The 23,999-nt window shown below is 46.6% G+C and overlaps 1 protein-coding gene across 1 annotated transcript; it reads left to right on the plus strand.

Moving 5' to 3' along the window:
- Positions 1 to 812: 812 nt before the first annotated feature.
- Positions 813 to 22,754, plus strand: ECRG4 (ECRG4 augurin precursor). Its single transcript, XM_068395186.1, has 5 exons — positions 813 to 953; positions 17,149 to 17,263; positions 17,960 to 18,007; positions 20,296 to 20,453; positions 22,404 to 22,754. The coding sequence occupies exons 2-5, from the start codon at positions 17,167 to 17,169 to the stop codon at positions 22,563 to 22,565; spliced, it is 465 nt and encodes a 154-aa protein (XP_068251287.1). The 5' UTR covers positions 813 to 953; positions 17,149 to 17,166; the 3' UTR covers positions 22,566 to 22,754.
- The last annotated feature ends 1,245 nt before the right edge of the window (positions 22,755 to 23,999 follow it).

Below are 23,999 nucleotides of genomic sequence, written 5' to 3' on the forward strand. Positions count from 1 at the left end.
CCAAAGGGTACATCCATTTCCACTGAACGCCTGGATATGTATCTTCTCTTAGCTGTTCTGGTGCTAAAAATACATAACGTGCTTCCAAAATACAGCTGTAACTGCATCAAAAGCTTCTTTAAACCGATTGTGATTTCCTTGGGCCTTTTGCAAAGTTACTGGGATGTCCCACTGAAAACCAGAGCTTTTTAATATGCAGATGCCACGCTCGCTGTCTGTCCCTGCCTAGTTACAGATTCAGAGAAATTATTTTGATTTTACTGATGCCCATCCTGCTTATTCCTCCTGCACTATCCATAACAAGAGGTAAAAAACACTGCGCCTGGAGTAAAACATAGTTTTGCTGCTGCAGCCTTGCGAGGTTTTGAGCATGGCTGGCTTTTACCAGGAGCATGAGTCTTTACAAGACGGAGCCTTGTTTCCTGCAGTAAGGTGAGCCTGCTGGTCACGCCTTCTCCCTCTGGCCCTCCTGCTGACCCTAGGTGTGCCATCCCTCCACACACCTCCTGCGTGCTGGGTCTCAGCTCTGCCGCACCGTCGGGTACTGGCTCCCAACACCTGCAAGAAATTAAAGCACTGAAATACTCCCAGGTGCCGGTCACTCATCCTACGGCCTACACAAAAGCCCAAATTCTTTTCACATGAGAACACGGGTACATCTGCTTGCAATCATCTTTCTCCGGGCAGCCGGCCTGATTTGAGCAGAAATGTGATTCTCCACACTTGGTCCGGGAAGCGCTCGGCAGACGCCTGCGGCTGGGGGGCTGGGATTTGGGAGAGGCAGAATAAACGCGCCTTTCACGCCCGGCATCCCTGGCAGGCAGGACTCTTACCTGCCCTGCTCGCAGGAGGCGAGACACGCTGAAATAAAAAGAAACTTGTTCTGTGGCAGGAAAAGTCATTTCTTCTGGCCAGGCATTTGGGAAGGAGACAGGAAGCATATTATTTTAAAGGTAAACCGATAAAATATTTGTTTGCTGGAGGAAGGGGAGGAATGTCTAAAAACATGTTAGCGTTCTTTAGAAAAAAATATTGTGGTGTCTTACTCCTGCCCTGACAACAACTGCGAGGTGTCATAAAGAAAAGTTTCAGCCTTCAGCGGTCTGTAGCCTCATGCAGGGTATTTTCCTTGCTGGAAGGATGCTCTTTGTCCGTCTGTGCACGCGTGTGTGTTTGCAGAGGGGTGTGAATCCACACTCCGTAGCGGAGGAAATGTCTGAAAATATTAGGAGTAAAGGGCAGTGAGTGGACACAGAGGAATATTAGCAGAGTCTCTGGTAATGCTATTGTTTGTTTCTTAATATTTTCTTTATTGCAGCTGACCAACAAGGAAACAACTAAAAATCGCTGCTTTAGTGAGAGCTGAAGTTTGTAGCGCAGTTCCATTATGGTGTAGGTACTTATGTAGATTTGTCAGATTGCATTTCAAAACTTGCCTTTCAAGCTGCTATAGAAGAGGACTGAAAAAGTAATTTATAGGTGCAATTAAGAATGCCATGTTTGGGGAATAAAGGGAAAGTATTTTTAACAAAAGCAAGCTTGACAATTGAGTAGCTCAGCTTCACTGTGATTGCTGAAAGCAAGCTGAAGGCAGCGGCCGCAGTATGCTTTTAATCCTCAAATCTGTTCATCAGTTAATATGTCTGTAAAGGGTAGGTTGCTCCCCCTCCTAAGACTGGTTTTTACCAGCTCATACTCCAGATAGCCTGAGTACTTAAGCCAGGTCTGCAGAAGGTGTACTTGGCCAGCACAGTGACGCAGTGGTAGCCGCAGTGCCCCCAGGGCATGCGTGTCCCAGCCCAGCTGCAGCATCCCTCTGGTTGGACTCATAAAAATGGGCAGAAGTGACAATTCGCCGCAGCCCTGACTAACGCAGCCGTACAGGAAAGTGCTGTGCTGGAAGGCTGGGCAGGGGACCTGGGGCAAGGCAGCCTGCTTTGTGTTTGCTGTTTGGAGGCACGTGGTTAAATCAGGCATGGATTTCTTCTAAACTCTTTGAACTGAACACTTACCAAGACCTGCCAAAGTCTTTTTTTAGGCCAAGCTCCATTCTTGACTAATATGACTAAAATGACTAATAGAGAGGAGAGCTCTCCTGTCTAAGTCTGATTCTGGGCATTTTTAGGAATCTAGCTAGTTTAGGGAATTTTTTAATATAAAGATAGGGTGGAAGAACATTATCCCTTAACAAATGCACGGAATGGTGATGGACAGACACTGTTTTAGAAAAAATTGCCATGCAGGGGTCTATTCACTTGTCTGCATGTTTGAACATTGCCATTTATTCACCTGCATTCATGTACACATGCATAATTTTAAGGTGATGATAGAATGACCTATGCTAGTGCATGAAGATTCAAAGGGAAACATCTGTCATTAAAAAACAACAGGAAAAAACATTTATGTAGCACAGGCTGAAATACAGAAATGTTTGCGTGCTGTGCTTGGCTTCACTTACTATAGGCAAGACTTAATGATGTGCAGAAAGGTCGTCTGAAGGAAACTGTGCAGGTTCTGATATTTTCTGGGCTTTCTTTCCTGAATGTTCATTTGGATGTTGGAACATGCTGACACTCTGTAGTAAATCCATTTGGGTATTATTTAGGGGTCTCATACTCAATGCCTTTTTTTAATATGGTCTCATTCCTGTGAGTGCTAATGCAGATATACGGAGATGAGAAGCTTTCTGATGATAGACACAGACAGGATGCCTTTAAGGCTGTGTCAACAACCTTTGAAAATATTGATCACCAACTGTGGTTACTGAGAAAAGATGCTGAAGCCTTTGGAACCGAACAGTTAACAGAGAGTGGATCAAACCTGGATTTTCAGTTATGGGATGGATAAACCCTTATGTCAGTCCGTCCCTGTGGCAGGTCAGCCAGTCTGATGGTTGGGTCTCAATGTAGCGATGGGAAAATGCATATCTTTGTTACTCTGCTTTGTGAAGTCTGTGCTTGCGGAGAATATTCTTCCTACTCACCACGCAGCTTTCATCTTCAGCAGGAGGCACAAGCACAAGTCTTTGACTTCTGGGAGTGAATATAATTTGTCAAGGCCTTGCAAAATCAGGTCCCACTCTTGCCTCTTGGTCTTTCTGATCTGTTATGCTACCACCCTTTGCCTGCTCTGCTGCTTACCTGCAGCCCCTCTGCTCCTTGTAGCTCTGCCATCAGCAGTCATCCTTTTTCGGGTATTGCCTGAAGCTACTGCCACACCATTAGTGGGAAAATGGTAACGGGTAGGTTGAAGGGAAGTTGGCTTCAGCTGACTTTTTTGTATAAATTTGGAGCAATCAGTTTCATAGGGGATTTGCAAATGTACAAACTCTATGCCACCACCTGTCTTTTCCTTCCTTTCACATCCAAGAGGGATGCATTGATTTTAAGGCTGGAAGACATCACTCTGGGCTGACCACCTGCATAATTCAGATCCTCTGACATCCCTGTGTAAACTCATGTTTCAGGATCAAGAAGAGTACTTGTGACAGAGACTGTCTTTTAGCAAGAAAAAAAAAAATCCTTGTTTAAGAAAGAGCCACATAGTTCAAGACAATCCTTCTGAAGTTGTTCCAGTGTTGTCCAAGAAAAATGTCTTATACCTTCCTCGTGCTTGTTAACACTCATCTGATATTTTTCCTCAGAAATTAAACTCTGAGCCCATTACACATCCAATTAGATTATAAGCACTCCAGAAGGGAGGCTGCTTTGCTCTCCGCACATGCATCACCTGTGCACAGAATTCAAATATTAGTAAACAAAATATGCATTTCATAACTGCAATTGTTCTTGTCACAAACTCAGCCTCAGATCATTTTCGATAATTTATTCCTGAAGCTACTCACATAGTCTGGGAAGGGAAAAGGCAGATACATTTTCCAATATACTGCTATGAAGAGAATGTGCTTAGATCTTTGAATAATACTCCTGGTTTGTATTGTTTGTTTACATATAAGAGTTTGGTTCTCTGTGTGTGAGAGCTTATTTTTAAATGAAAACATGTTTAAGCAGAAACCAGAGACGAATATGGGAGAGAAACCTCTGATGAAATCAGAAGAGGTGGAATTTGTCCATAATGAAACCAAAATGAAGGTATTCTGTCAGCCTTTGTTTTACTTTGTTTCTCTTTCAGCTTAGCCTGGAGTTGTCTGTGCGCTCGCAGGGAAATCGATCTGTGCCTTGGGCAGTGGGATCTCTCCCTGACTGGGGGAGACTGATTGATTGCTTCACATGTTGAGACTGTAGGTTTTATGAGAACTGTAGAGGAATGGTGACAGTTGTGGAGATTTGAGGGTTTTGGCTTCTTTACTAAAATATGTATCTCACAACATATGCTCCTTTCTTTCAGACAAAAAATCCTGTATCTGCTATGTGTTCCTCTCTTCTCTCTGCTGTGTATTTCTCTTCTCTTTCTTCTGTGTATTGCTCTCCTTCCTCTCGAAATGTTTCAGTACGGCTTGTTTTAAGTACAAAATAGTAAGTCATGTAAAAGATTAGTACTATGGAAAAGCTTTTCCATAGGCATATTTAGTGACTTTGTAACTATTCAGTGATTTGGTTATATTGGGTTGAGGCTTTTTTTTTTTAAGTGTAACACTATTTCTCATACAATGGCCAACCCAAACCCCAGGACAAAAATTTCATATGAAATGATCAAGGATAAAGTGTTGACTTTACTAAACCCAAGGACAAGTGTTGCATTTGAATCAACAGGATCAGGATGATTCTTGTCCAGGTGCCTAAAATTTGCTCAGCAGCAGGCCAGGCTAGGTCTCTGAAAAATGTGCTCCCACATTCAGTACTTCATGCTTCAAAGTATGACTGATCTGTGCTCCCTGAGTTTACTCTTTGTTAAAAAAAAAAAAGCAGAAAGCGTCCTCAATAGAGGAGCCTACAGAGGGTGGAAGCAAGGGCAGGCAGCCTGGGAAGAATACAGAGAAACTGCCCGAGCAGCCAGGGATCAGGTTAGGAAAGCTAAAGCCCTTATGAAATTGAATCTGGACAGGGACATCAAGGGCAACGAGAAAACCTTCTATAGGTACTTCAATGATAAAAGGAAGACTAGGGAAAATGTGGGCCCTCTCCAGAAGGAAACAGGAGACCTGGTTACCTAGTATATGGAGAAGGCTGAGATACTCAACGACTTTTTTGCCTCAGTCTTCACCAGCAAGTGCTCTAGCCACACAGCCCAAGTCACAGAAAGCAGAGGCAGGGACTGGGAGAATGAAGAACCACCCACTGTAGGAGAAGATCAGGTTTGAGATCATCTAAGAAACCTGAAGGTGCACAAGTCCCTGGGACCTGATGAGTTGTATCCATGGGTCCTGAGGGAACTGTCAGATGAAGTTGCTAAGCTGCTATCCATCATTTTTGAGAAGTTGTGGCAGACTGGTGAAGTTCCCACTGACTGGAAAAGGGCAAACATAACCCCCAAGGGAAAAAAAAGAAGACCCGGGGAACTACAGGCCAGTCAGTCTCATCTCTGTGCCTGGCAAGATCATGGAGCAGATCCTCTTGGAAACTATACTGAGGCACATGGAAAATAAGGAGGTGATTCATGACAGCCAACATGGCTTCACTAAGGGCAAATCATGCCTGACAAACTACGACGGGATTACAATGTTGTTGGATAAGGGAAGAGCAACGGATGTCGTCTACCTGGAATTCTGCAAAGCATTTGACACTGTCCTGCACAACATCCTTGTCTCTAAATTGGAGAGACATGGACTTGATGGGTGGACCACTTGGTGGATAAGGAATTGGCTGGATGGTCACACTCAAAAAGTTGCAGTCAACGGCTTGATGTCCAAGTGGAGACCAGTGACGAGTGGTGACCCTCAGGGGTCGGTATTGGGACCAGTCCTGTTTAACATCTTTGTCGGTGACATGGACAGTGGGATTGAGTGCGCCCTCAGCAAGTTTGCAGATGACACCAAGCTGTGCAGTGTGGTCGACATGCTGGAGGGAACAGATGCCATCCAGAGGGACCTTGACAGGCTTGAGAGCTGGGCCTGTGTGAACTGCATGAAGTTCAACAAGGCCAAGTGCAAGGTCCTGAATGTGCGTCGGGGCAATCCCAAGCACAAATACAGGCTGGGCAGAGAATGGACTGTGAGCAGCCCTGAGGAGAAGGACTTGGGGGTGATGGTTGACGAGAAGCTCAACATGAGCTGGCAATGTGCGCTTGCAGCCCAGAAGGCCAACCAAATCCTGGGCTGCATCAAAAGCAGCGTGGCCAGCAGGTCGAGGGAGGTGATTCTGCCCCTCTACTCCGCCCTCGTGAGACTCCACCTGGAGTACTGCATCCAGCTCTGGGGGCCCCCAATAGAATAAAGACATGGAGCTGTTGGAGCGAGTCCAGAGGAGGGCCACGAAGATGATCAGAGGGCTGGAGCACCTCTCCTGTGAAGACAGGCTGAAAGAGTTGGGGTTGTTCAGCCTGGAGAAGAGAAGGCTCTGGGGAGACCTTCTAGCAGCCTTCCAGTACCTGAAGGGGGCCTACAGGAAAGCAGGAGAGGGACTTTTTACAAGGGCATGTAGTGATTGATAGGACAAGGGGGAACAGTTTTAAACTGAAAGAGGGTAGACCTAGATGAGATATTAGGAAGAAATTCTTTACTGTGAGGGTGGTGAGACACTGGAACATGTTGCCCAGAGAAGTCGTGGATGCCCCCTCCCTGGAAGTGCTCTAGGCCAGGTTGGATGGGGCTTTGAGCAACCTGGTCTAGTGGAAGGTGTCCCTGCTAATGGCAGGGGGGGTTGGAACTAGATGATCTTTAAGGTCCCTTCCAACCCAAACCATTCTATGATTCTATGAATAGGCAGCAAAAGAGGCAGCAAGCCTCCTCTAGAGCTCCTTTTCAAACTGGCAACCTGTTTCAAGTGGGCTCCCCCAGGTGTCGAAATTGGGCCCTATGTTGTTTAATATCTTCATAAGTGATCTGGATGATGGGGTCAAGTGTACCCTGGTGAAGTTTGCCAATGATGCCAAACTGAGTGGGGAAGTGGACGCTTCGGAAGGGAGAGCCACCCTGCAGGAAGTCCTGGATAGACTGGAAGAGTGGGCTAACAAGAGCATTATGAAGTTCAACAGGGCAAGCATTAGGTCTTGCACCTGGGAAAACATAATCCAGGAGTGCAGCACAGGCTGGGATCTACCTGGCTGGAGAAGAGCTCTGTGGAAAGGGACCTGGGGGTCCTGGTGGGCAACAAGCTCAATATGAGTGAAGAGTGTGCTGCTGTGACAAAGAAAGCCAACAGGATGCTGAGTTGCACCAACAAGGACATCACCAGTAGAGGTAAAGAAGTCATTATCCCACTTTACTCAGCGCCTGTCAGGCCACACCTGGGATACTGTGTTCAGTTTTGGTCCCCGCTATGCAAAAAAAGATGTGGACAGGCTGAAGAGGGTCCAGAGAAGGGCCACAAAGATGATCAAAGGACTGGGAAGCCTGCCATATGAGGAAAAGCTGAGAGAATTGGGTTTGTTCAGCCTTGAGAAAGGAAGGCTTAAGGGAGACCTCATCACCATGTTCCAGTACTTAAAGGGTGGCTACAAAGAAGATGAAGACTCCCTTTTTACAAGGAGTCATATGGAAAAGATGAGGGGTAATGGGTACAAATTACTCCTGGGGAGATTCCGATTGGACACAAGAGGAAAATTTTACACAATGAGAACAATCAGCCATTGGAATAATCTCCCCAGGGAAGTGGTGGATTCCCCAGCACTGGACGCTTTTAAGATTCAGTTGGACAGGGTGCTGGGCCATCTTGTCTAGACCATGGTTGGAACAGATGATCCTTGAGGTCCCTTCCAACCTGGTATTCTATGATTCTATGATTTTGTCTTACTATCTCTGATTAACAAGTGATTACCAACAGCAAAGTTCTATTGCATGTCGCATGCTGTCACAACATCTGTATTCATCAGCATGAAAAATAAAAATTTAAATTACCGTCTTTAAGAAGGCATTCCTAATCCAGTTATTAATTGAATGAAAAATAAATAATCTTATGCTACTGCGTGGCCTCTCCTGCTCTATCATATAGTCATTACTGTCCTTGTCCTGTTTCTGTAGGGTACAAGAAGTCCTCAAAGGTTTGCCTGTGTGTTAACTCACTCCTGTATAGTGAAACACTAACCTGGACACATACGGGAGAAAAAGAGATCAGTGTCACCAGAGCGTCACTGTACAATTACCCTGCCCAGGTCCTCCCCAGCTCCAAATATGTATTAGACTTATAGCCACTGTATCATTACTAATAATTACCAGGTGAAAGCATCTTTCCATTGTGGCCATTAGGTGGTAACATTACCTAATAGAAAGGCAGTCACCGTCCTTTGCTTAGGAAGAGTACTACAGGTCTGCTGTGCAGGGTGTGAAGAGATGTTAAACCAGGAAGATGGTTTTTAAAGCAAAAATAAACTGCAGTTTTGTGGAAGAGGCAGTCTTCATTAAAAAAAAATAAAGAGAAGATGACAAAGGTTTATATGGGCAGATCTAGAGCAAGAAGGAGGTGAAAGACTTTTGTGTTGGTTTTGGTAGCAAAGCGAATAAATTGCTCACCTGACCTTGAAGAAGTGCAGCCTCAGAATTCCCATTTCTGAAGCAAATTGGCTTTCTGGTTAGACTGTATATCTGGTCTGGCCCAAACCTGAGTGATCTGGCCTAAAACAGGGCTGTCTTGCCTACCAGGACGTTCTTGATGGAGAGGAAACAACATGCTGGAGATGGATGGCAGCATATTAGCTCTTCTGTGCCACAGCCATCCCCAATGGCAGGACCTCCAGGGTGTAAGAGCAATTATGCTGATGCCTAGAGGAGCTAGCAGGGACTTCAGAGGCCTGTCTACATGGATAAATGTTGGGAGATTCTTCTGCTTGGGTGAAGGAGAGCCAGCTTGAGTTCAGAAGTTGTGCAGCCCTGTTAGCACAGACAGAGCTAATGTGCCCTGCTGTGAGCTGGGTCAGGTCAGGCCCCGTGCTGGGCTTCAGGATCAGAGTCCAGTGGCATTCCCCTCTGCCACCCACCAAACACAACCCCAGGAGGGCAAAGAGCTGGGGATGAAATGCCTACCTTTCTGTGGGAGCCACGTTTCTGTGCAACGGCATTTTACAACACCCAGCCATAGAGCAGCAGACTGGGATTTAATCTTTCTGAGATAAATGGGATTCCATAGGGCTGTTATGATGAAAAATACATGTGTGCAGGATGAACACCTAAATGATGACAACCGGCAAAAAATCTCCCCTCAAATTTCCATACCCCACAGGGGTGCAGCGTTGCACTGCCGGGTGGGCACAGGCGCCCTTGGAAGTCGCTGGCATCCAAGTGCAGGCAGGTGAAGCAGGGCTTCACGCGGGAAGATTAAAGGTGTCACTATCTCTTACTCAGCAGCAGCACGGAGAGACCACAAAAAGTGCATTCTCCTGGAAACAAACCGAACTGTAAATCAGAAAGGTAACCTGACATCAGATGAACAGAGGCACAGGCTTGTTCACGGGCAGGGCTTGGGCAGGGCATTGAAACTGGAAAGTGCAGGTACAGAGCAAAGCCAGTGAAAATGGCCACAAAGCAGATCAAGAGAGGTGTGAAGTCACACGTGATAACGTCAGGAAGATAAAAGTGAGGTTTCTGCTCTGATAACCTGAGAATTGTGTTCTGAGCTGGGATGTGCTGCCTGTTATTAAGGCTCCCAAAGGCTTGTGTTTGACCTGAGGAGAGAGTGGTCACCTGTCCTCTGCTGCGGATGACTTTTTGCCATATTTTGACCATTTGTGCAGACATTTTCCATGCCGGGGGCCTGTCTCAGGTAGGCTGGTGATGCTGCTGAGAATTTCAGCCCATGTGATTCCTACCTGCCTGAGAAGGAAGGCAGGGGAAAGCAGATTGTATTGTTTATGCTAAAGCACTGGACCAGGCTGCCCAGGGAAGTGGTGGAGTCACCATCCTTGGAGGTATTTAAAAGACGAGTAGATGTGGTGCTGAGGGACATGGTTTAGTGGTGGACTGGGTAGTGCTAGGTTAATGGCTGGACTAGATGATTTTAAATGTCCTTTCCAACCAAAACGATTCTATGATTCTAAGAACACCTGGCAGGCTTCAGGGAATGTTCCAGCTCCTGTGCTTTGAAACAGAGGCTTCAAACTGAGCAAGGGGTGGCAGCAGCTGTCTGGGATGTGCCCCTTTTCCTTCCCCATGAAAATACACCCACTGTGTCCCATTTCAAATTAAAAAAAAATAGTTTTAAAGAACATGCTCAGTAGGCATGTGCTGCGTCCCTGCAGATCTCTGAGTCTTACGTCCACACTGGTGAGGTTGCAGTGGAGATGTGTAGGGCTTGCCCTGCCACCCAGCCTGTCGTGCATTGCTGCAGGCTATGGGGGCTGAGGGGACGGAGGCACAGGCGAGGAAGTCTTGGGTGGAGCTAACCCATCACTGTCTCAAGCCCTTTGCTCCTCAGCAAGTAAACTTGTTCTGCTACTAAACTTCCATTTGCAGGCAGAAATCCACTCGAGCGTGCCCAAATTTAACAGGCAAACAAGTCATAGCTAAGAGGTCACAAAGACACCAATTTGGCCTGCAGAGACCAGTTTTAGGCATTGCTAAAGGCTCAAACACAACACAGGAGGAGGAAGCAATCTGACTGGGGCACTCAGGTGGAATGGGATCAGTGTGGACTCAGATCACCCCCCTCTCCACAGTGACCTGCTCCTGGGCCAGCGCTTACCAAACATTGCGTGAGCCTGACCCCTGGCTCTTCCTCGGGGTGGGTTAGACATACTACCTGCCTCCAGCAACATGGAGAAGTTCTGTTTCATCACTTTCACCCCAGTCCCACTTCTGGCCATGCTCTCCCATCACTTGTTACTTGGCCCCAGCTCTTGCAAACCACCTACCTGAGCCATCACAGCTCACTAGTCCTGAAGGTAACTAACCCAGCCAAAATAAAGCGAGTCTGCTGGGTTAGCGCACTGAATGGACTCCAGAAAGTACTAGAGCTGGTGCTGCTAAGAGAGGGGAGGACCAGGTAGCAGGGGGCAGGGAGGCTTCTGTCTCTTGGTGGTAGCAAGCCACCACATTGACTTAAGCTCTTAAGGGTAAGGCAACTGCCTTGGGAAGCACAACCTGGTTTCCAGCCACCCTCCAGTTTGTGCTGGATTCATTATAAGGTAGTGAACTGTGTGTTGGAAAGGCTGGCTCCTCTGATGATGCTCTTTCTTTACAATGGAAGATACTCACGTGCACTGTTCTGCAAAGGGGTTTAGGGCTGCAGGTGGAGAGGGGAGGCATAGTCCTTCAGCCACAATGGAGGCATCCAAGTGTCTGAAGGTGGCTGGGCTTACAAGAAACTCGTCTTCTTGCAGCTTCCCTGGTCTTGCCATTGCTGACACAATGGTGCTGTGTCCCCAGACCAGCTTTCTGGTGATGCAAGAGGGAGGAAATAATGATTTTATGATGAGGATTTGGTTGGGGGCTGGGAAGACAGGGAAACTGTGGCAGCTGGGACAGGGCATCTGGCAGTGGTGTGGGGCACTCTTCAGGGAAAGGCTTGACCACTGTGAATAGTGCCTGGTCACTGGCAACATGATGTAGCACAATGTCAAATAGCTCTTTTTACATGGGTACCACCCACCCCATGAGTAAGTCCAGAGTTTTAGGGAAAGAATAGAAATGTGTACAAACCATCAAGACAGCAATAATGTGTAGGAAGAGGGATGCTAAAACCAAATTGCTAAAATTAAGATTTTTAAGACTTTGCATTTACTAATCTTTGCAGTATTTGCAGGGGTTTTTTGTTTTTTTTTTTTAAAGAGTGTGCGTGCATTCTGGATGTGAATAATAAAAAAGGGAATGAAAACAAGTCAAAAATAGCTCAGAAATAAGTTCAGAAAAAATGTTTTGAAGTATAAAAAGAAGAGACCCTAGAGACAGCAGTGAAAGAAAGATGAGTCAAATGAAATCAAGCTGTGGTAAAAAGAGACATCTTAATGTACTACTGTTCCTCTCTGTCTCCCTTCCTGTGAGACCTGACTCACAGACTTGCCATATACTTCCAGGCTTATCCTAAAAATACAGTGGAGGCAGTGGAAGAGAAAAGGGAAAAGGATTTCTTAGAGAGAGAATTTTTTGTATCCCTCTACAGAAAGGAAGCAGCCATGATCAGATAACGTTGCTGAACAAACCTGCTTCTCACTGTGCTTAGTGTGAGAGCAATAAGGTTAATTCTGTATTGAGGGCAGCAAAGTACTGTTAGTTAGTGAAGGGAGGAGGATGAACAGACCAACAGACACCATTTCTTATCTGAGAGGGTCAGCCAGAAGCTGCAACAAATATCAGCAGTAGCCAAGCACGGGAAAAAAAAATAAGGTATTTTAAGCTATTTTCCATGGAAAATATAAACACTAATGTTTATTAATAACATGGACCAAAGTAATGGTGCTACCAGGTGAAACACAATGGATGAAATGTTTCCCAAAGCATGCATTGAAGCCAATGAGACTCAGCCAGTGACAAATCAACATTCCCTAATGCAAAGGTGTTTGACCTGGGATTTGGGGCTGGTATGATCACTATCAATCAGGAGGACTCCGGAGCAGTGGAAAAATAGCATGAAACTCAAAATTTTTTGGAAGGAACTGACTGATGACTGAAATGTTCTTCTGTTTGGAAGAAAAATACGACTCCTGCGGTTTTCTTGGAACAGTCTGCAGAAAACAATCTGGAGTGCCAAGTGCCTCTGTCCTAAGGCTAGCAACCAGGGCAATATGGTTGGGAGACTTTGTAAAAACCTCATTAATAGAAAATAATGATTTTCTGGGTGTTGGGGACACTGATTTTCAATGCTGCCACATTCTTGATCAAATGGAAGGTTTTAGTGGATCATTAAAATCTTCATGGTGCTTCTTTGCAAAAGATCAAGTGGCATCTCTTGCAATCCCTGGACAATTTCCAACTTACCTATTTGCCTGCTAACTTAGTAAGCTGATGCCTGGCCTCACTATTTTATCATAAGTCTCGTTATAGTTGGTGGTGGTTTTTTTTATTGAAAATCCAGTTTTGGGAGTCCTGTGATTATATAAGCATTTAATCTACACTATAGTTAAGAACGTTATTGTGTTGAAATGCTTGAACACATGAAGTCTAATAAAGGAAGAAGCAAAGAAACCAAAATCAATCTTTTCAATAGGATTTTTTTGTGCTTTGAATTACTGAATATCCTTGAGTGGCCATTACTGATACTCTCTCTTACATTTTAACGACTGCAACACAGTTGTCTCAACAGCTACTGTGATGAGATGCAAAAGCAGAGGTGTCTCTCTGCTATTCAGGAATGTCTCTGTACTTCATTTTAGGCAAAATGTACAACAATAATAAAGGAATTCAGACACATAAAATTCAGTGATGCTTCAGGGCCAAGATTTTTCCCCTGGTTTAGTTCAGATCAGTTAAGCAGCCACACATGCCCATGCCACTTTAGTTAGTTTTAGAAGCCACTGGGCTTAAAACCACTATGTGTAAACACGGAGATCACACAGGGAAAATGGGGTCACCTGAGCAGTCGACAAACATGCAGCAAGTTGCAGAACTGTTTAAAAAAATCAGCTAGAAACTTATCTGCTTGCCTCAGAAAATCTACACAAAGTCCCACAGGCTCTGAAGACAACACTGGCCGGCAGCAGGCTCAGCGATGGGGATTTCTCTGCCTCCAGCAAGCTCCTTGCCTGGCTCCTGCCCATTGTTTCTCAAGGTCAGGCTCAGAGTGGCTTTCTGTTGGATTGCTCCCAAATTTCTGCCTCAATACGCAGGCTTGCAAGACCATAGCCCAGCCCTGTGCTGGAGAAGTGGCAGAACCCACCATCTTCACCCTGCTATCCTGCCGTGGGCATCCCTCCAATGAGTGGTCCCCATTACTCTGAGGGGCTTGACGGAGTTTTACACAGTGCGTGAAAGGGACCCTGCTCATTGCTTTTCATCCCGGAGCTGTCTGGGGAGCAGTCCTGCTGGCAACATTAATTATCATCTTTCAACAAAGTTTCCTCACCAAGAGTCTACCATTGCCACCAGCAGTGACGAAAGACATTTAACTGAATGATGTCATTAGTGCAGACTTGCTTACCTAGAGTCCTTGGGGATGCTGCACAACCGTGGCAGCAGAGAGGTCCCAGCACTGGCATGCCAGTGGAGGCAAACCAAGCCCTAAGACAAGCCTTAAACTTCTTCATGCTGAAGAAAGGGATGTTTTAAAGAGGGTGATGTCACTGCTGATGGAGAGATCCCAGGGAAACACTGCAGTGTCCAAGTTGCACGCACAGCGGTTGTGGTTTTACATGGCAAATGGCAGAAAGGGGTACCTCAGGCATGTCAATAAACATGGATACTGATTTGAAGGTCAATACTTCTAATAATGATGCAGTAATTGCAAGCTCAGCAGAAAAAAAAAAATGTGTCTTACTACAACACCTAGGCAACACTGCCTTAGTCCTTAAAACAACCTGGAACAGAAATAAAGATTGCTACTTGGAAAACACCAGTCACATTTCACCGCTGCCTTTGAAAAGAAGTGGTGTTATACATCTAAACAACTTTTTTACTTTATGTCAAGAACTTCTGTCCCCTGAACTGAGAAAGTGACCTCTTCTGGGAAGATACTGCACTCAGTTTAACCCGGAGCATTTTATTCTTCTGTCAATCACTTCTTCCACCACTAGAGCAATGACTTTCTACAATAACCTTGCACTTGAGTCAATCCATTCTCTGGGTTTCACCAGACACCATTTTATCTCAGCAGTTTCTTGAGTCATCGTGATTTATTTGGTATCCGGAGGAGGTTTTGTGCTTTGTATTCCCTTGGCCCAGAGGCACCAAGTACCTGAAGTTCTGCAGAGCCCCAGCTCCCATGCAAGGCTTGTTACAAACCCACCGGTTGAACAAAACATGCTTTGCCATTACCAATATAGCAGCAGGCCATAAATATTCATGAGTTATTGCCCTAGTTTTATAAATTATCTACATCACGGCTGTTTCATGTAGCCTTACACATGTACTCTTCACTACTGTCTCTTCTAGATGTGTTCTGCAACTAGCTATGCAAAAAGCTCAGGTGGTTTCAGTAAAGAGGCTGTCAGCGTTCAGCTCATGAAAGGGCACATTGATTCTGAAGAACAGGCGTTTGCTGCAACACACCGTGTTAAATCTGCTGACAGATGAAACATGGGGCTATAGGGAAAAAAACACTCAAAACAGTGACAGAAAGGACAAACTAATTTTGGTTCTCAGTTGCGTGGGAGCTGAGCTGCGACACTGGCCTCCTGTGGGAGTGCTTCCATCACAGGGGTGTGGAAGGTGCTGCTCCATCCTGCTCTGCCCCCTGAAGCCGTGGCTCCTGCAGAGAGCAAGGGGCTCTTTGACTGGAGTGACCACATGCTGCTGCCACTGCCCTTTCAATTGGGATGAGCAGATAGACCTGAGTGTTACCTTGAGGGCAGCTGGGGATGGAGGGAGGCAGGGGAAAGGCTTTGGGTGCAGCTCCAAGTACTTTTTTCACACATGGAAGGATGTGTGGGGCAATCAGAAGCAGTCACCTGAAGTGACAATTCAGGCCAGGGCTGAGGGACCAGCCTGTGCTGGTGCTGCTTCTGCATTTTACAGCGAGTGGTAAAGCCAGCCATAGGGCCTTGTCATCCCTCCCCTCTCCCCCCATTACCTGTGCCTGAAATAGCACTGACGGGTTCCACATCGCATCGCAGGGAGTTGCCGCACCACTGCATGGCTTCCTTGCCATACACATGTGTATATCTATATGTACACATATGTATTCACTATATATATATTTATATACAATATATACAGTGTGTGTGTATATATTCATCTCCAACCAATCTGGAAACAATCCTTGGATCGGGCAGATGAAGCCCTGGCGCTTGCCAGATTTCTCACAAATAGGTTACAGAGCGAGCCGGGCTCTCCCTTGCTCACCCCCGCCTCACCCTAAATCCCTCCTGCGCTCCTCGCTGTACCCTGGCACAGCTTCAGCAGGAGGCGAGATGCCTGTGATGGTCTCCTGAGTGTTGTGGGTCTGTGCTGCAAGGGAAGAGAGAGGTTTGTGCCAGAGGATGGGCAAGGATTTCACTGGCCTTCATCTGGGGCGTTTCTGGCGTTTGCAGGGGAAGAAGCTGAGAGCAGCTGAATTCACTGAGGGGAGCTTAAACACAAATTACGAAAAGGTATCAAAGTTTAAAAAAAAGTTTTAAAAGCTTTAAACTGAAGTTTAGGCACCATTACAGTTATGATTCTGCTGAGCAAGGACTTTTAGTTTGCGAGTTTGGCTTTTGGTTCCTGAGTTCTTGCTATAAGCTAAACCTGTCTATATGTAGAAACAGAAATCTGAATTCTTTTTTAAAGCTGATCGGTTAAAATGCATTGTGGTTTTCTGTGGACTTGGGGTGTAGGAGGGAGGGAGAGGGAGAAAAAAACCCCTGAATTAAGTCATTTTTGGTTGATTCTGATCTGTTTTTTCACCAAGACAATCCCTCAATTTCATAAAATCACAGAATGGTTTGGGTTGGAAGGGACCTTAAAGATCACCTAGTTCCAACCCCCCTGCCACAGGCAGGGACACCTTTCCACTAGACCAGGTTGCTCTAAGCCTCATCCAACCTCGCCTTAAACACAGCCAGGGAGGGGACATCCACAGCCTGTCTGGGCAACCTGTGCCAGTGTCTCACTACCCTCACAGGAAAGAATTTCTTCCTGATATCAAATCTAAATCTACCCTCTTTCAGTTTAAAACCGTTAACCCTCGTCCTGTCACTACTTGCCCTTGTAAAAAGTCCCTCTCCCGCTTTCCTGTAGGCAAAGGACATCTGCTCTTACAGACAATGGACAAAGTCCCACCCAAACGCATCTCATCGCTCCACGCTCCAGCCCCAAGGGCACAAGGCCAGGGAAGCCCACAGTTACCGGGGGGCACAGGGGCTGGGGTATCCCCCCCGGCCCCCAGCGCACCTCGCCTGCCCTCGCCCCCTCCCGCGGCGCCTCCCCGCCCCTCCCCGCGGCGGCGGGCCGGGCGCGCCCCTGCCCTCCCCTGCTCTCCCCTCCCCTCCCCTCCGTCTCCGTCTCCATCCTCTCCGTCTCCTCCCGCCCAGGTGGGTCTCCGCTCCGCCATGCCGCCGCCGTGCCCCCGCGGGGCCCTGCCCGGGGCCGCCCTCCTCCTCCTCCTCTTCCTCCTCCTCCTCCTCCCGCTGCTCTGCGCGGCCCCCGGTGAGTGAGCGCCCGGGACGGGGTGCGGGGTGGGGAAACCTGACAGCGGGCAACAGCCTTCCCCTGGCATCACGCGTGGGGGAACGCTTTTGGTCACTCCAAAACTTGCGCAAGTTGAGCATCTTTATTTTAACGAGCTTGTTTTGGAGCGAATGAAGCATTTGGGAGCAGCCAAGCGCTCGCAGGTCTGTTTCACTGCCTGGCCGTGAGCTAAAGCCTTGGATCCCTTCTGGGAAAGGGCTTCAGCAGGGCGACAGCTTTGATGTGCTTTGGGACAGGCTGCAAGGAAAAATCGTGAAGCTGCCCGGTTGTTAACGTGGCCCTTGCTCAGTGACAAGGGTTTTCTAAAGTTATCGTGCCACCCTGAGTGCTGTGTCATGATACTGGCACCAGCTGTGGTCTTCTGCTGCAAAATATTATAATTTAATTGGTGAAGAAGGCCAGTTTCAGGGTTCCCTTGCCAAGAAGAGCTGGGGAGAGGATGCTGGAGTGTCAAAAGCTTCCCTGTAGCGTATGTTGCGCTCGAGCGTGGAAACGGGAGCAAAGGGAGGCACTGGGAGAAACTTGCTGCAGAGTTTTGCCTAGTGGTCTGGAGCTGTGACAAAAATACTAATGGTATTGTGCAAGATACGATCTTTTTTGGTTTTTATTCTTTCCTTCTTAGTAAATGTATGTGTTTTATTTTTACTTGTCTAGATGTTTCAAGGGGAAATAAGCTTAAACTGATGCTGCAGAAACGTGAAGGTAAGTAAAGAGACAGCAATGTGCTTTCCCTTATTTTTCCTTTGAGTCAGTTGCTCTCAGTCACAGCTGCCAACGCGTTGTCACTCTGTCTCCAGCTCAAAAAGGGCAGGCAGAGGAGCAGCGTACCAAGCACATTGTTCAAAGCTGGGAGTGCGCAGCCACTCTCTCTCTGTACCATACCAAAACCTCCTGTGCATACGGAGCCTGTGCCTGCAGGTCCATTTGGAACTTGCTGCTGGCAAGGCTGGAGGCTCTGCTTATCACAGCCCCCTCTGAAAGCCACCGTGCCCAGCCTCAGGCAATATGCCTGCGTTTTGCTCCACACCATGTATAGCACCTACCTTTTCCAGTGTGTCCATGTCAGACGTGGCATTTATCTGGTTTATTCTGGGAAGTCACAAGGTTTTCCATGGAATTATAATGCATGGAAATACTGCTGGCTCAGGTGCAGAGGAAAACGTGCAAACCGGCTTGCTCGTGCTGCCTTGACTTGTTCCTTTTGTCCTCTTGGCCCCACGTGTGCTTCCTTCTTGGAAGACTGCTCTATCTAAGGGAGAGATGATGGCCGAGGGCCCAGCGGGCAGATGCACCAAATGGCTGGCTGGTTTGAGGGAAGGGGATGGAAATGGAGCTGGCCAGGGACAAGCAGTACTGCAGCAGATGGGGGGGCAGGCTGAAACACCCCAGAAATTTTGGTTGCCTTCCCTCAGCCTGCTCTATGGCTGAGGCAAAGAATTTACAGTCCCCACAGAGGGGATTCCCACTTTCTGCAAGCCTGCCTAACTTCCCACTAGGTTTTTTCTGGCGTCACGCACCACCTCTTGCCAGCCCTAAAATGTGTGCCCCATCCACGGCTGTTTCCTTGTGTGTGGGTTCCCTCCTTCACCATTCTGCAGCACTGCAATGTGATAGCAGTGACCACATGCACCAGCCACTCTCTCTGCACCCCAGCAGTGGTCAACATCTTTTTTCAGGTCCCCTGGTGAGAGGGGCCACCTGAGGGGAGGCTTCCTGAGCATGCAGACAATGTGGCCTAGACCAGGAAGAACTGCAAAGCCTTGAATTGATGACGGAGGGAATACGCTGCCCCTTAATTCCAGCCTCACTTCCCTTTTCCAGTTGTGTGCTACAGCGAGCAGGCTAAGTACACAGCACTGGTTCCCTTGCTGGCAGTGTCCCTTGTGCGAGGCTCATTCACGTGACACTTGCTCAGCTGTCCCGCTGCCCAGTAATAACACCCAGCTCGAGCGCAGGGTGGGTTATCAGTTTCCAGCTCATCACCACAGGGCAGCCTGCTGTTTTCTGCTCTTTTGCAACAACTCAGGTATCATTTTTACCTCTTGAATCTCCTTCCCGCTCCAGTCCTTTGCCTCCCCCTGCGAGTCTGTCCAGCTCCTGCTTCAAGGGTTTTCACCTTCTGCCCTCGCCTCTTCCCTCGCATCCTCCAAAAATCCCCATCCACACCCATGTTCCAGATCTCTCTCTCATTGCAATGAACCCTCTGAAGCCAAGACGTTCCTCCTACTCCTACACGTGCTTCTTGTTTCACAGGAAGACCCAACATCGTACCGTGTTGTATCATACAAGAGAAAATCATTTACGTGCCTAGCAGGGTGCTTGCCAGTCCTCCCAGCTGTATCTTTCGGAGGCACATGAATTCCTCTAGCAGCTGCAGCAAACTGCCTGCCTCTTAGGCACGGGACAGGCTGCGTGGCACATCTGGGTCTGGCAGGTCAAGGGCATTCCCCTGCACCCACCAAGCTGTGTGCTATAAAACCATGATAGGCTTTTGTTTTCAGGCATACACAGCATTTAGTAGTGCTCATTATTTAAAAGCTACATTTTTACGCAACAAATTAAAAAATCTGTCTTTTTATGTGTGCCTCCCCTCACCCTCGTAAGTTAGCAGTGTTTCTCCAGCTTCTTCAGGCTTTCTAACGTCACCTCTCATCTTCATTCCATTTCTGCAACAGCAGCACACAGAGGCCAGCCTCCTCTCCTCAAAGCACACAGTGTGTTTATTCTCTTTCAGTTTGGGTTTATTTATTTCAATTCCTTACTTAGCTTATGTCTTTAAGCTCAGAACAGCTTTTATAAAATCCAAGAGAATGAGGGAACTGAGAAATCCTATTACATCGATGGTTCCTGGTTTACTGCTGCGGCACACATCATGCCGCCAAGCACAACGGTAACGGCATGACGCGAGAAGCATTTTTCGGTGCGGTGTGCTTCAGGCTGACTAAATATTTCCTGGCATGCCTTTTGGGGCGGGGGGGAATTAATTTCAGCCCCTGTTGCCACGAAGCCCGAGGTGTCAGTGAAAGAAACGGCGGCCAAGGAGTTCCTGAGCAGCTTGAGACGCCAGAGGCGCCAGCTGTGGGACCGAAGCCAGCCCGACGTCCAGCAGTGGTACCAGCAGTTCCTGTACCTGGGATTCGATGAGGCGGTGAGTGTAAGGCTCCCGAGGGTTGGTAGGGCTTCAGCATGAGTGGCCGAGAGCGTGGATGCACAGCCACGGGTCACCCAGGGAGAAGCCGCCCTCCTTCTGTTCACAGAGGCTGTGATTTCTGTTTTTAAAGTAGCAAATGTTGCACAGAAATATAAGCTCCATATTTGTTAGAGATTTCTGCATTATTTTGTTCATAGAGAAAAATGACATTAAAATCTTGCGTGGAGCTCTTGCCTGCTACTGAACTTAAGCTTAATAAATTGCAACCAGACACAGTTTGCTTTGAGAAACAGGCAGCCAGACCCAAAGCAATCAATCATATTTCAGGAAATTAATTTGGCAGCTTCAACCTAATCAATTTGGTTTTTTTAACATGCTGAGAAATCCACACCAAGGTGGCTGGGCTTGGCATTCCTCAATGAAACTGCACTAACGTTACGTACCTAACGCATGCGTGTGCCTCCATGGTGCGGCAGCTCCTGACCATCGCGAGCGCCAGCAGCTGTGCCTCGACTCTAAATGTTGAAGAAAAACCATTTGATAGCGTGCAATGGACCTCCCTTCAAATGAGAAGGATACTTTTTTTTAAAAACAGTTAACGTGTAAAAACACTGGAGTGGAATCAAAAGAGTTCCCAGCTCTGCACAAAGCTCTACTAAATAAATGCTGAAATAGAGCGGAAAAAGTGTGTTTAGTTGCAGTCCCACATGTAGAATAATTTCTACATTAATAAGAGGTAAAAATAGTTATAGATGTTGAATTCTTGGCTTGTGTCAGCTGCATGAATACGTTTAATGAGATTGCATTGGCACAGGCAAGCTGGAGTACCTTTTGGACCTTCATGCTATGTGGATTGCTTAGAAGATGGATGCACTCATTTTCAAAGCTGGAACAATTAAAAAAATAATCCTTTGCTTGGACTGAAAGAATGAAGGATACATTTTTTTGTTGCTCCTGGACATTATGCAGATAAAAATGACTTTTTAACAGCATGGCTATATCCCCCTCCCTTCCCCCAGTAGCAATAGGAACAATAGGAAAAGTAGGTTTTTTGCATCAGAAACTGAAGGCTGGAGGCAAACACTAGGAGGTAACAAGGACAAACCCTGCAGATAAGATGAATTCTCCACTGAGTTCCTGTGTGCATTTCAAAAACTGAAACGAGGCCTGTTGGGGGATACAATGAATCCACTTAGTAGGTTTTCTTGAGTATAAGACACAGTTTTAACAATGAAACAACTGTTTGTTCCAGCAAAGGACTTGGGCCATACTTACCCATTGTGTATTTTGCAAAACTTTTTTTTTCAAATCTCAGCCAAAAGTATTTCCAAAGAGTCATTCAGATGGAAAGGCTTTGACTTGGCAAGTATTTGATACCCTTGCACACTGTTTTTCCTCTGCTGTTGTGAGCAGAATTGAACTGCTTACTGCATTTCCGTAGCTAGAAAGCTGTGCTGTACGTTCGTTTTTACCCACGCAAAATGGGAATGAAAGATCACAGGCATAAAGCAAAAGCCTGTGGCACCCACTTTGACTCAGGGACATCAGGGCACCGTAGAACCAAACCTTTAGATTTTTAAGTACAAAATGTTGAACTGGTCTTATAGCCCACCACTGAAAAGGTAATAGAAATATTAAAGGTACCCAAGTGCATGTTTCAGTTGCAGGCGCTCTCAGTTAAAGTACTTTACAGTGGGCAGAGCGTGCAGGGGTGGGTCCCAGGTGGGGCTGGGCAGGACAGTTCCTGCACTCGGGGCCCTGAAAATCCCATAGAGAAGGTAGGGACAGGTCACAAAACCCCTTAGATATAAAGATTTCGTTTTGACAAATACGCAAAGGATCTGAATCTCTGAAAGAGACAAAAGGTACCTCTGGCACCACTTCTATTTCACTCTCTTCGTTGTGAAGTTTCAGACTTGGAAAGCAAGTATTTCCTTTTTTCGGCAGAAATTTGAAGATGACATCTCCTACTGGACAAGCTTAGGGCGTGCTCGTAACGAATACTATGGTGGATACTACCAACACCACTACGATGAAGATTCACCAATTGGCCCACGAAATCCACACACCTTCAGGCACGGAGCAGGTGTCAACTATGATGATTACTAACGCCATTTATCCTGCTATAGCTGGTGCCTCTAGGGCTGCGCTGGGGGAGGCTGAGTCCTCCCTCTGTCAGAATGACCCTGCTTTCCTCCTGGTCATGTAAAACAGCAAGAGTAAAGGAACTGCCAGACTTTTAAGAAGGCAACATGTCTTTTTTTTTTTTTTTAACTATCATTACTTAGTAGTACACTATATAGAAAGTGTTATAGAAATAAAGCTTTTTTGATAAAATAAACGGGTTGCTATTATTTAGTAGAGTTTGTAGCAGCAAATTTCATTCCAATTACTACAGATTCCTTTTTAACGGGCTTTTTAATTTGCTTTCCTACAATCAATTTCGAAATTACATTGTATCATCTAGTTTGGCATATAGAATACATAATATAAGCCAATACCTTTCTGATGTGCCTGCTCATTCAGATTTGTGTCAACAAATAAATCCAATTATTCTCAGGGGAAAAGAAAAAAAAAACATTCCTCTCAACAGAAGTGCTGCCTTGTTGCCTCCTCTGCTGTTTCCATACCTGCTGTGCACAGCCCTCCAAACTTGCATGATATGGCACTTCTACAGTTCCTGTTCAGGCAAGAACACAGATGTTCACAACAGCTAAATTCAGTGCAGAGGAGCTCGCCTACCTGCAAATCCTGTAAAAGGAAAGGATTCTCCTGGGAAAGGGCTCAAAGCAGGAACCTGACTTCAGAAGTAATTGTTGAGACGCAGAGCATCTAACCCGAGTAGCCCCAACCCCTTCCAGGCACGATAACCCAAAGGTTATCTTTGATGAGTACTCCCCTTTGTGTCCTTTCCACTTAGCTGCAAGCTTTCAGTCTAGCTCGAAACAGGGAATAAAACAGGAAAATAAGCTATTTAAAATGAAGTTAGTATCAGATAGCATCCAACACAGTCCCTAGATGTATGTTCCTACCACGAAGTTGCCTCTATCCGCAGTTCAAACTGGCATCTATACACATCAGGCTAAGCACCAAAATATATCAGAGACTAGTTACTGTAAAGTCCTCACACAGACCTAAGCCGAGGAGGGAGATTTCAGCTGTCAGGGGCTTCAGAAGGAGCTTGGTGGGGAAGGCACTGCCTAAGCTTGACAAGTGTAGAGGATTGGGAAGGGGCAGGTGAGGAAGGCTGGCTGGCTCCATGACTTCAGGAGCTGAAGAATCAGGATAAAGAGAGATGAAATGTATACTGCAAACTATAGCAGTCAGAGAAGACAGCATGGATGCTTTTGGGATTGTTTAGTCTGGAGAAAAGCAGGCTGAGGGGAGACCTTATTGCTCTCTACCACTACCTGAAAGGAGGTTGTAGCGAGGCGGATGTTGGCCTCTTCTCCCAAGTAACAAGTGATAGGAGAAGAAACGACCTCAAGTTGTGCCAAGGGAGGTTTAGATTGGATATCAGGAAAAATGTCTTTACTGAAAGGG

The sequence above is a fragment of the Nyctibius grandis genome, chromosome 2 (assembly GCF_013368605.1).
Source record: "Nyctibius grandis isolate bNycGra1 chromosome 2, bNycGra1.pri, whole genome shotgun sequence".
Taxonomy (NCBI): Eukaryota; Metazoa; Chordata; class Aves; order Nyctibiiformes; family Nyctibiidae; genus Nyctibius; species Nyctibius grandis.